At 41.7% G+C, this 13,517-nt stretch overlaps 1 protein-coding gene across 2 annotated transcripts in view; it reads left to right on the top strand.

The window, feature by feature from the left end:
* LOC116628074 (IQ domain-containing protein K-like) overlaps positions 1-13,517 on the top strand; it is a 125,469-nt gene that overhangs the window by 573 nt on the left and 111,379 nt on the right. For both annotated transcript variants that reach the window (XM_032398148.1, XM_032398149.1), the window contains exons 2-4: positions 8,037-8,101; positions 9,719-9,848; positions 10,974-11,071. In XM_032398148.1, the coding sequence (XP_032254039.1) occupies positions 8,037-8,101; positions 9,719-9,848; positions 10,974-11,071 (293 nt within the window). The remainder of the gene's footprint in view (positions 1-8,036; positions 8,102-9,718; positions 9,849-10,973; positions 11,072-13,517) is intronic.

The following is a 13,517-nucleotide window of genomic DNA, read 5'->3' on the forward strand; positions in this document are numbered from 1 at the left end:
GGTGCAGGGAATCTACACTCTTAACGTGCATCCTAGGTAATTCCGGTGTAGTTAAGTCTATAACCCACGTGTTGAGTAAACATGGTCTATACAGATTTGGGTTTTAATCCTTCTCCACTTCTGATCTTCCTTAAAATCCCCAAATGGAGTTTAGCTCAACTTCTTTCGTGGCCCTACACATACTCTTGGTCATGAGGCCTTACAGTACTCTTCACATATATTGGGCAAGTTATTGACCTTTCTGTAAAGTGAGCATAATGACATCTATTTTATGGTGTTAGGAGCATTGCAGCTAAATAGTCACAGAAAGTGCTTAGCAAACTGCCCGATTTCCAGCAAGAGTTCAGTAAGTGTTAGCTCATAAAAAATAATATTGGGTGGGTTTTTTTCTCCCCTAGGTTATAAGTTCCTCAATGTCAAGAACTCAGGATTTTTCATTCTTGTGGTTACTGTCACTATGTCAGCCATCTGAAATAGCATTTCCCAGAACTATCGAATATGGTAGCCCTATTGATTGATGATGTTGTACACCTGAAACTAATTAAATGTCAGATCTCAAAAAAATATGTGGTAGCTACTAGCCACATAGAGTTTTGAGCACTTAAAATGTGGTTAGTGCATTTGGGACTCAAATTTTTTATGTTATTTAAGTTTAGCCAAATTTAAATAGCCAGTGGCTACCATATTGGACAAGCCAGTAAATGTTTGTTGAATGGGAAGAAAGAGTGAATGCACCAATATATGAAAGAAGTGGAAAATACAGAGGAGGAAGAGAATAGTGGACTCAGAGTTCATAGATAACCCTCGGCGGCTGTCTGTTTCGCCTCCCATCCAGTGCTTGAATTCCTTTTCCAGCATCACATTATATTTAGAAAAATCTGTTTCATCTTGAACATTCTCCTTGTAATTTCTACCCTTTGTTCCTTACCCCCTCGGTGCCGTGACCCAAGCTGATCACTCTACCATAAAGAATCCACTCATGTTTGAAGGTAGTTGTGGATGTCTTTTCCCCCCAAAAAGTGAAAGACGTTTTGACTTCTCCAAGCCAAACAGCTCTTTGTAATAGAGTTTATTACTGGCGTGTTGTTTAAGGGAAACTGCTCACCTACCTCACAGGGCTGATGTGAGGACCAGGTAAAATAATATATGTGAAGGTGATTAGCATACTGTCAGGCATTTAGAAAGAGCTCAATAAATGTTCATTGTTGTTAACAACAAAACATGGTTTGCATTGTGTTTTAAAGTCATGAGATTATTTTGGTCAAATAGCCATGAAGGGAGAAAGCAAAGACAAGGAAGTGTGGTGCTCTCTAAAAAGCAAGTGAATTGATGCTACTCACAAAGTGACAAGAGTTACATCACAAAGTTAATGAGGTCAAAGATGGTGAATTATATACTCAGGTGCTGACTCGGGTCATGATTATTATAACCCAGATGAATTTCTTAACCATTCTAACATGCAGTTTTCTATAACAAACATATAGTGAGTAAATTTAGTGCCTCACAACAAACATGAAAAGCAGGCTTTGGGGTAATCCTATGTTTGAGGTTAACTGTTACATTCTTTTAGTATATCTCCATTTAAAAAGCAACTTATCACAGCAAATAGACCTGTGAGAAACTCAATTTCAGGAAGAAGAAATACAGAATAGGTAGATATCTGACTTAAAACTGTCCTACCTGGCTGATGCTGTGTGTGTGTATGTGTGTGTGTGTGTGTGTGTGTGTGTGTGTGTGTGTGTATGTGTGTATGACTTGACGACTTACTTGTAATTGTTCTTTAATTTTCTCTCTCAACTTTACAGTGATGACTACCTCTGAGCTTTGTATCCTCAAAGGTACTTGTATCAGTATCAATAAAGTTCTTTCCTGCCAAGGCTTCTAATTAAATTTTATTATTGCTTTTGACATGATTTTTAACTATGGTTTTAACCAAGACTGAGTCAAAGTACTGGGAGCTTACAGTCTTCTATTTTGATATTGCTGTTATTACTCTCATCAACATCCTCATTATTGCCATTGGTTCATTACTCCAAATAGTCTCCAACCTCAACCCTTAGAGCTGTTGTAAAATCAGGTTCCTCCATCCCACCTGCCAGATACCAGCAGGGACCAGCTCTGAATCAATGCTTGTAACCCTAGCACAGCAGTTGAGTACAGCTAGAGAAAAATGACACCGGGGGCTCTCACAGTGCCTATCAGTCAACATCCCTCAGTGCCTTCTTCCATTGCCCCCGTCTACTAGCCCCAAGTTTCTACTCCCCCCTCAAATGTTGGGTGATACCACTTAGTAAATGTAGGGGGCATTCATTGAGAAGAAGTGGGGAGGGGATCCTTCAGCTTCCTTATACCAATAAACATATTTGCATCTGTACACATACCCTGCTACCAACAGCTCAGCCTACATCTGTGCTTTGGTACCACCCTCTTGCCATCCCCGGATCCTGCTCTGTCACCCCCTCTCCTACATCTAACTTCTTTACTGACTTTTCCTTCCAAACATCCTTTGGTCTGACATCTTGAGAAAAACCTCTCCCTTAGCACGTATTATCTTCTAGCTCTTGTCTCTCCCTTTTCTTCTCTCAGCCAGGCTTCTGGAAAGAACACACTGCCCTTGTTCACACCACTGTCATTCCTTTTATCAACCCAGTGCAGACTAGCTCCTACTTACCTCATTGATCCAGTGAAATTATTCTCATCTCTTCTGTCAACATATCTACCCATGCTGGGAACTGTTATAAGTGCTGGGCTAGGAATGGCTCCAGGCACTATTCTAGACACCCAACAACTTTCCATCTCCATGAGTGTCCCCATCATTCACTCAGCTACCCAGTCCAGAAATCAGAGATTCATCCTAACATGTTTCCCGTTCACTTTTCATGATCCCCACATACATTTCTCCAATCCCTACAGATGGTACCTGCTTAACATTTATAAGCCCCAGCTCCTCATCCCCTAGTTGTCATGGCTCCTGCTTTAGGTCAGGCCCTTACCACATCCTGTTTGGATTGTGCTGTAGCTTTTTAAATGCAGAAGGCCCCTGTCAGACCCTCTTCCACAGGACCCTCTCTAAAATTCAAATCTGATCACATCGTGCCTTGACCTACAATGATTTTTCATAGCTTTCATGGTAAACAAACTCTTTAGCTTAAGACCTAAGCCCCTTAATGATCTGGTTCCTGTCTTTTTTTTTTTTTTTTTTTTTAGGTTCAGCACCTACCATTTGCTCAAATCATACTAATGGCAACAGCTATTGAACTGCTCTATGTGCCAGACACTGTGCTAGATGCTTTTCCTCTAGCAACGCAGTGAGGGTTTTCCCTGTTGTACAGGCAAAATGGAGGAAATTGAGGCAGAGAGAGTTAAGGAAACTGTCCCGAAGTAAGTGACAGAAGCAGGCTTGCACTCAGCTGTGTGTGTCACTCAGGTCCAAGCCCTTACACAACATACAACATGCTCCGAAGTGTCGCCCGGGGCACCTGCGTCAAAATCTGGATTGCTTGTGAAAATGCAGATGCTGTGCTCTGTCCTGGACCTGATGAGTTGGACCTCTTGGGAGGGAGTCCTGAAGCTCTGCATTCTAAGTGAGCTCTCCAGGTGAGGTACAGAGCACAGTGCTCCTGTCCTGTACTGTGTCCTTTTAGCCACAAGAACTAATTCCTCCAATGCGCCGTACTGTTCTACTCCTCCATGCCTTGCCCAGGCTTTGCCCCTTACTGGAACGTCTCTGCCTTCTCATCTTTATCTTTCAAGACCTAGCCTAAGTGGCCCCCCCTTCTAGAAAGGCTTCTCTCGTTCCTCACACTGATTTTGAAGCCCTGTCTCCTTACTGCACTGAGAGACCATTGGGCATAGCCCTCTCCAGCAGCATGTCCACATCTCAGAGGCACCGGATTACTGTTCATCCCCTCACCAGAACATAAGCTCCTCTGCACTAGGCATCTATCCGTCCAGCACCTAGTACAACCCCTCGCTGTAGTGTATGCGGGCTAGGTGTTCGTTAGATTCACTCCCGCCTCTTCGCCTTCCTGATCCATCCCTTTCCAATAGGCCCCTGTTGGTAAACATTGTATTTTTTTTTAAGTATTTTTATTTATTTATTTTTGAGAGAGAGAGAGAAAAAGAACAAGCGGGGGGGGGGGGGGGGGCAGAGAGAGAAGCAGGTTCCCTGATGAGCAGGGAACCCCATGCGGGACTCGATCCCAGGATGCTAGGATCATGACCAGAGCCGAAGGCAAACACTTAACCCACTGAGCCACCCAGGTGCCCTAAACATTGTATTTTAATTGCTGTTTCAGTTAGGAACACGTTCAGCAGCAAATCAGAGACAGTCTAATAGTGGCCTGAGCAAAAAGGACATTTCATTATCTCATATCCTTAGGAACATAGAGGGGACAGGTTCCAATTTTGGCAGAAAGGCTCCACTCTGCCAATGGGGTTATAAGCTCTTCCTGCTCTGCCTCTTGCAGAATATTGCCTTTGTTGTATAAAATGAGTAACCACTTTCACTTGTTCTTAGTATTCACTGAATGTGCATATAACACTAAATTCCCCTAATCGATTAACCCAGTTTACAAGCTTCGATAACTAAAAAATTGTAAACATTTATAAATTTAGTATACCTGGTTTTCTTAAGCATTTCTAATGCTAAACAGACAAGCAAATTTCCTAAGCACTGAAGCAGCTCTCAGAAATTGAATGAATCAGGGGCGCCTGAGCGGCTCAGTTGTTAAAGCTTCTGGACGGCTCAGTCGTTGGGCGTCTGCCTTCAGCTCAGGTCATGATCCCAGGGTCCTGGGATAGAGCCCCGCATCACATCGGGCTCCCTGCTCAGCGGGAAGCCTGCTTCTCCCTCTCCCACTCCCCCTGCTTGTGTTCCCTCTCTCGCTGTCTCTCTGTCAAATAAATAAATAATCTTAAAAAAAAAAAAATTGAATGAGTCAAACTATGGTAAATCAAGTTATTTTAATGAGTTCAATACTCTACAAACTTAATCAAATTCATACAAGCTCATATGGTTTTCAATGTAAAAAGCATTGGTCTGTAATCAATTACATATTTTAAATTGAAATCACAAGGCAAAAGCGACAAGTTCTCAAATATGCCAGATACTCAAACATTATAGAGGCTTGAAATCACAAACACATCATATTGTCCTGAAGATAATATTATTTTCCTGTACTTCTGCATAATCATTTCAACTGTATATCTTTTGCGGTCATATGATGAAAAAGTTTGTATCTTTTCCATCAAATTTAAGTGGACTCTTAAGAGATCTACTTGGAAAAAATCTAAATAGAAAAAATATAAATAACAAAGAAATGCAAATAAAAGCAACATATCATTTTAAATATAGATAAGATTGGTAATACCCTGGAGAAACAGACAGTCTTACTATTAGGAGTATAAATCGTTGTAAACTTTTTGAAGGAATATTTGGCAATTTGACTGAAATTTTAAACTATTTTTTCCTTTAACAGAACAATTCCACATCTAAGAATTAATTCTATAAAAATACCTCCTTTCCAATTGATGATGTGTATATAGTGATGCTCCTAGCAGCATTGTTTGTAATAATGAAAAATTGGAAACAACCTAGACACCAAGTACACTGGTTAAATAATTGTGGCATATCATGTATGTAGCAACCTTGAAAGATGTCCAAGACTCAAAACCTAAAATGGTTCTTGGCACATAGTACGCTCTCACTAAGTGTGAACAAATGAATAGATAAAGGATCAAAAGTAACTTGTCAAACTATTCTTCATTTTGTTCATCCATTCAGCAAGTATTCTTTGGGAATATGATGGTGAGCATAAACAGACCCAGACAATTTCCCTCGCAAAACACACAGTCATTAATTTTTACAAATTTCAAATAAGGATAAAACTGATAAGAATTATGAAGAAAAAGGACTGTGCTATGAGGTTCTATAGTTAGATGATTTGACGTGGTCTAGGAGATCTAAAGGAAATAAATGTATTTGTGTATTATATACATATGTTAGTAAATACGTTGAAAATACAGTGGTTGTGGGTTATAATGGGATTGGATGTGACTTACACTCTTTACATAAGACAAGTCTGTATTATTTGGAATTTCTTCATAATAGCATGTGTTGCTTTTGTAATCAGACAAAGCTCTAAATGTATATATCCTAAATCTGAATAAACAGTTTTCTCACCCTGTTGGTGTTTCTCAAAGTGTTTGGGGAAGAAGAGTGAATTTACATGCTTGCTTGAGAGGAAAGCAAAGTGGTAGAGCTCAAGCTGTTACGGTGGGCGGAATTCTAAGATGGCTCCAAGGATTCCCACCCCCTACTCCACACACCTCCTCGTTATTCAATCAAACACAAATCTAGGCGTTGCCAACAAGGGATCTTCCAGATGTAATTGAAGTTTGTCATCAGTTGACTTTTAACTTAGGAAGATCACAGTAGGTGGCCCTGACCTAATCAGGTGAGCCCTTAAGTCAAAGTCATTAAAGCAGAAGAGACTCCTGTTCGCCTTGAAGTAGCAAATAACAATGTGTGAACTGTCCTTGACAGGACCTGAGGGTGGCCTCTAGGAGCTGAGAATCCCACCAACAAAAAGAAAATGGGGATTTCAGACCTACAGCCACAAGAAACTAAATCCTGCCAACAACCAATGATCTTAGAAGAGGACCCAACCCTCAGATGAGATCACAGCCATGAATGGCCAACACCTTGATTTGAGCCTGATCCCATACCCGGACTCCTGACCTACAGGAACTGTGAAATAATAAATTTGTGTTGTTTTATGTTGCTAAGTTTGTGGTAATTTGTTACACAGCATTAAAAACTAATATAGCTGGTACTGGGAATCAAGACTGCTTGCAACCTACAGCCTGACATACTGGTCCCCAGCATGATAACTAGGGGTTAAAAAAAAAAAAGCCAAGAGATGTTTCACTGACAGGGAACCAGGTAGTAGAACAAAACATAGGTCCAATACAATTTTATTCATTCCATCCATACCATCTTGCCCAAAAACTTTTTCCTCATCGCTGCAAAGCAGCTATGCATTTGCCTTTAAAACATTGGCTTTTCCAGAAATATTTTTACCACTCTCTTTTAGGGATGTAACTAAGATAGCCCATGAGCATTTCTGTCCCTCTCTGAGCAATAGTTCTTGTTACCCTGCAGAACTTGTATGGACTGTTCTTTGCGTTAGGCTCTCCCAACAGGTTGACTGTGAACAGCCTTGAAACCTGGCAATCATTCTCCAACTCACTGCACATTAGAATCAGCTGGAAAGCTTTAAAAATACTGATTCCCAGGCCTCCACCCTAGACCCATTGAATCAGAATTTCTGGAGTTGGGCCAGGCTTTGGTATTTTCAAAAAGCTCCACAGTGATTTTTGTGTGCAGCCAGGGTAGCAAGCTACCAGAGTTGACAGCAGAACTGCTACCACTTGTGCGTACAAGTCACCTGGGATCTTGTTAAAATGCAGGTTCAAATTCAGCAGGTCTGGGTGGGTTTGAGGTTTTGCATTTCTAGCTCCCCAGAGATGCCAGTGCTGCTGGTTCTTGGGCATACTTTGAGTAGCAAGGTCTTTATGGGGTTGCTCTTCCAGATGCAAACCCCAATCAGGCCATCCTACCTTCATGCTCATCCTCATGACTTCAAGAGACAGCTCATCTCTCTGTCACTTTTATTCTGCCCTCCCATCATGTGCTCCTCTTCTTTCTTTTCTCCCCTCCTCTCTGTAGCTGCTGGTGTCTCCCCTTAGTTATCATAACTTGGGGGCAAAATCTAAAGTTGTACCTTCTCAGCCAAAGAGTCTCAAACTCTTACATAAAGCCTTGAGTCTGTCATACAAGAGAACAATCATCTCTTATCCATTTTAAGTAAGGTGGTTCACAGGAGTTATTAACCTATAGTAGCCAGTTGTTTTTACTTCTATAAACCATCAACCAAAATAAAATTTAAGAATGTTTTATTCAGAGGAAAGGAAATTGCATCACAAACTGCAATGAAGTGTGGAATTAAGGATTTTTTTCCTGCTCCCTTTAGAGTATGAAGCTGAGCTGCCTCCCTTTCCAGAGGGATATAAAGTCAAACAAGAAGCTATGATTACTGTGAGTATCGCCCAGACCCCAACTTAAATGAAAGGCTCTTATGTGAGAATGGTGCTGACGTCATGAGTTTGGGAGGTGGGAAAGGGAAGGCACTGGAATTAGAACCAGAAATTGGGGCCAGCCCTAGCTCTACTACTAATGGTGCGACTTAAAGGGCATCATATAACCTCTCTGAGCCTCAGTGTCCACCTCTGTTAAATGGAACAGATAATCCTTGACTAACTCACAGGACCTCTGTGGGGCTCAAATGAGATCCTGGATGAGAAAGGTCTTTACAAAGAAGTCAACACATGTCCATGTTAGGGACAGTTGGGGATAGAGCATGTTTCTCTATGCATGCCAGTGTGGGTAAGATAAAAAAGACTGTACTAAGAGGGCCAAGGACAAGGCAGCCAGGAAGGGGGGCCCTCAGGCAGTATGCTTGGAGTAAAATAGGGGCTTAATGGAGTTTAAAATAAAAGAGCAGGGCTCTGAGAGAGTTGGGTTATTGAGCAGGGTCACAGGGATAGGACCCAAACCTAAGTCTCTAGACTTGGCAGTAGCTTATTGCAACTGCCACTAGTAGAGATTCTGTGTCTAAGAAATTTCTTGGCCTGTGATTGTTCTTTTTTTAATAGCGTCCTGTTCTTGCTCTGTGGATTTAATGCTTTCTCAAATTTCTCCGCAGATACCAATTACAGTTCCCTTCCCTGAATTGTTGGTGCTTCTTCCAGTCAGTTGTTCTTTGTAGATCCTGATCTCTGTCTTTTATGCTGTTGATGTTCTTTATCTGTGTAGAGAATTTTGTTATTTATTCAAAATTTAAAATGGGCATCTGAGTGGATTTTTCTATGTAGCTGATATGATTTTCTTCTATTGTACGTGTGGGTTTGTTTTCTGGATGAGTCTCTTCTATGAGTAGAAACATTGACTAGGAGCTCGTGGGGAGTGCTTGTCTACTGGAAGACTTTTCTTCGGGGTTGCAGGCAGAGAGCCTCCAAATCAATGGTGAGCTTTTTTTTTTTTCCTTTTGGCTACCAGCTTGGCCAATCCTTGGAGTCATTGGAAATCACTGGACTCATTGGGAAGAAGGGAGACCTGGATATAAAATGCTGGTGGGAATGGAGCTTTATGTATATTGAAAGGGGCGGAAGCAGGAGAAGGGGGAATGTAGACAGCAGGCCAGTGGAGCCCCAGTCAGACTTTCACTTAACCCCGCCTGTTTATCATTCCCTTTCTCATTCCCATCCTCTGAGGACTTGAACCCCTAAGAATCGAAGCCTTTTGGAGTTTTGATGGGAATAGGGACTCCCATCCCCTGGGACAGTTTCTTCCTATGGATCCTGGGCTGCCATTACCTCTCTTATTTGACCATTTGCTTCATCCCTGTTTCTTTTGGAAATGTCAAATCTTTCATCCACTAATGGTCCTCCTGTTCTTTTCTCTATTAGGGCTTTATTCCTTGATTGTCATTATAGGTGTCTCAGAAAGGAAGAGGGACAAAGATTTGTACTCATTATGCCCCTTGAACCTGAAGTTAATACAGAATTTTATCCTTTGTTAGGTTATACAGGAAAATACAGTTATTTAAGCTATTTATATGAATTGATTTCCTCCCCCCCCCCCCCCCCCCATCAGGTTTCACCATTAGAGGAAACGGTTCTCCATGGCTTCAATACAGAGCACCTTTATTCAGTTCCTCATTTGACCATGGACTCGCATGTACCCTGTCCTCAAGTTAAGTTGGAAACAGTCGATCCAAAAACATGTAAGTAAGGAAGTGAGATTTTTGTCTTTTGTAATTTGGGGCTTGTAACATTGCAAAACCAGAGGACGGGGATGGGATGGGCAGACCTCAGGGGGACCACAAAAATACGAAAGAATATGTTCTTATTTTAATTTTAATTTTTTTATTTTTATATTTTATATTTTTAAAGATTTTATTTATTTGACAGAAAGAGAGAGCGAGAGCAGGAACTCAAGCAGGGGAAGTGGGAGAGGGAGAAGCAGGCTTCCCACTGAGCAGGGAGCCTGATGCGGGGCTTGATCCCAGGACACTGGGATCATGACCCGAGCTGAAGGCAGACGCTTAACGACTGAGCCACCCAGGCGCCCCTATTTTTTATTTTTTAAATATATATCAGAATTTTATTTTTTTAAACATTTTTAAGTAGCCTCCATGCCCAACATGGTGCTTAAACTAACAACCCTGAGTCAGCCAGGCACCCCTTAATTTTTATTTTTAAGAGAAGTACCTTTATCCCACTGATTTGTCTTTAAGGTTGAAATACAATAAAAATAATAAATAACAGCAAGCATACCTTGATTCTACATTAAAATCAAAGGGGAGAATGTAAGAAGTGGATGAAAGTATCATGCTGCCCTGCATTGTGGGTTGAAGTCAGAGGTATAGACTTTCTCCATCTTCTCCCTGGGCCCAGTTCCTCTGGCCTTCCCTGGTGCCAGACCTCTCCTACCGCTTTGTTCTGTTCTCTCTGCTAGTGTGCTTTGGGCCTTGGCACCCACCACCACCATTTCTGTGGTACAATCCATTGTACCCCCACCTTGTTCCTCTCCGGCCTCATTGCTACCATATTTCCCTTGCTTATTTTCCCTCCAGCCACACTGGCCTCCTTGCTGTGCCTGTGGCCCTGGCCCGGTGCAGGACCCCTCTACATCCTCGCCAGCCCACAGAGGCTCAAAGATATTTTAAGTTTGTTTAATAATACAGCCTAACTCAGCAGTCTGGAGTAAAATGCAACATTTAAGGTCATGTTATTTCATGGACAGTATCTTTTTTTGGTTCAGAAACAAACATTTCTCCCAGATTCATCTGGGCCATTTGGGAGTTTCAGTGGGATTTTTTTTTTTTTTTTTTTTTGGCTTGATTTAGGTTCCCCCAAGGAATATTTGGAAACATACATCTTTCCAGTTCTGCTTCCTGGAATGGCTAGCCTGCTTCACCAAGCAAAGAAAGAAAAATGTTTTGAGGTCAGTTGCCCTGTGGGGTTTCTTTATTTCTAAATGCTCAGTAATTCATTTTTATCAGATGGTACCTCATTATCTCAGTACCATCAAGTGGTCGTTCTCAAAACAATCCCTTTGGGAGGGAGAGCTCTGTTTTGGTCACTCATCTCCAGCCATGACATCTAGTTGTGCACACACATGCACTGCCATCTGTCTGGCCGCTTGGCTCTAGAGAGGTTTTCTGCCTTCTTGGCCTCCCTGCCTGCCCTTCTCCTGGGTAATTGGCATCTACCAGGTTTATTGGCTCCCATTGACTGTGTGTGCGGATTAAAGCTCTCCTTATATTTTATCTGACTCTGGATTGATCTTCCCACCTCTGGCCTCTCCATACTCCACTTCATGCTCAATATTATGCATGTAGCTTGCTTCAGGAGAGGCCTGGCCCACAGTGAGTGCTCGCCGAGCATTAGTCATGGTCACACTGCAGCCAGTTTTCTGTGTGAATGGAGTTCCAATCCTGGCGCACCCTCCCGTAAATACCCATGTGGAGGCTCCCTCTTTTCTACAGTTGACAGGATACTTTGGGGTGTGTGTGTTCCCTGCACAGTTTTGAGAATACTAGAATTTTGAATGGCCCACATGAAGAGAGTAAAATAGCAACAATATTTAATATTGGCCAAGAGCTTACTCTGTGCCAGGTGCTTTGCTGAATGCTTGACCATTCATTATTTCATTCAGCCCTTCCAACAGCCCTATGAGATTCCTTAGTGTCCTCTGCATTTTACAGATGAGGAAACAGAAGAACAAAGAGATTTAGAAAAGTGATCAAGATGAATTTGCAGAGTTAGGATTCAGATCCAGGTTATGATTCAAAATGATACTTAAAAAATTGGCAGTGCAATTTAACTACAGTGCAAACCTCAGTCAGCTGCCACATCCCAGGGTCTTTAGAGCATTCACAGCTAATTGTATCAACTGTTTCCTTGCCCCTCAGCAGAGTCTCTCTCTGAGAAGAGGTGCATACTGCCCGGATGGTGCTTTTACATACTGAGGAGACACCCATAACCTAGATAATCCTAACTTCATCCCTCCCAAACAATGGAAGTTGGAAGCTGTCCTCTAAATAGCTCCAGGAAATACTGATTTTTTAAAATCCATATCTGTTTTTTGAAGAACAGTTTTGTTACTTGCCGTAGGTTATAAAATCTGAACTGTTTCCACTTATAATTTTTTCATTTGCTCATTTGGCTTCTCCTGAGGGCTTAATGTCCGTCCCCCATTCATAATTGACCTTCCTCTCCACTGTGTGGTGCTAATAGGTGCAAGGTGCAGCTGGGTGGAAGTGAGGCCAGGGGCCAGAGAACAGAACCCCTAGCCTGACCCTGCTGATGTCAGGTGGCTTTGTCTCTCTGGCTTCAGGTCCTGCTGCTAAATGAGGGAGACCAGACCGTCCTGCAAGTCACATTTCAGGGATCTTTCTTTTTAATCTTGCTGTTGGCCAAAGGATATTCAGTGTGCTGTGCCTTTTATTAGATTGAACAAAGAATGGCACACAATGATTAAACAATGAAATGAGCACAGTGGAAATAACCTGTGTTTGAATATGCGTAAAGAATATCCGTAGACAGATTAAGTCACCCAAATTCAGTTCTGTTTAACAAATATTTATTAAATCCTACTATGTGCTGATGACCGGGCCATCCCCTAGGGAGGGACACAGAGAGGACCAGCTATGGCCTTGTCCTCAAGAAAACCACAAATGAGCAGTAAAGCCTTTGGTAGCTGAAGGGTTTTTTTTTTTTTTTCTCCCTTTGTATCTGTTCTCTGAAATAAGAATGGATGTGGGGAAACAACAAGAGTGCATCTAGGTGCTGTGAATGCACGTCTAGACCTTAACACAGCTATATTCAACTGTGCAGACTTTGTTCTAATTTCTTCGGCTGTTACTCTTCTAATTTATACCCTTTCACAAGACACAAAAATCAGCTAAAAGGGCAGTAATTAAGATTTTACATTGAGGGTTATATCTCTACTGTTTGCCCATAAATAATTTTGTAATGAGGGGGCTAGAAATGGTTTCCAGCCTCCAGGCAATGATAAAATGCTTTTAAAGAATCAGAGATATTTCTATTTGTATTAGAGATTAATGAGGCATCCTTGTGCCAACTCATATTTCATCCTTGACGTCCTGCAGATGAGCTGCCTCTGGGACTAAATGAAACCAGTCTAAACATAAAATGCTGCAGGGTGTTTGAATGGAGCATTAAAGTTTAAATGTTGTAATGAACGATCAAGGAATGTAGAAAATGTAGGTTCTTAAAATTGTTAGCTTGCAAAAACTGATAAACTTTCAAGGCAGCCAGACACACTGGAGTCCAAAATCCTGCTCAACTGCTTCCTTGTGGTAGGACCCTAAGTGATCTGTGAGCCTGTTTCCTCCCCTATGAAAGGGATGGCAGAAAAAAAAGGA

Source organism: Phoca vitulina, unplaced genomic scaffold, assembly GCF_004348235.1.
Source record: "Phoca vitulina isolate PV1807 unplaced genomic scaffold, GSC_HSeal_1.0 scaffold110, whole genome shotgun sequence".
NCBI classification, from domain to species: Eukaryota; Metazoa; Chordata; class Mammalia; order Carnivora; family Phocidae; genus Phoca; species Phoca vitulina.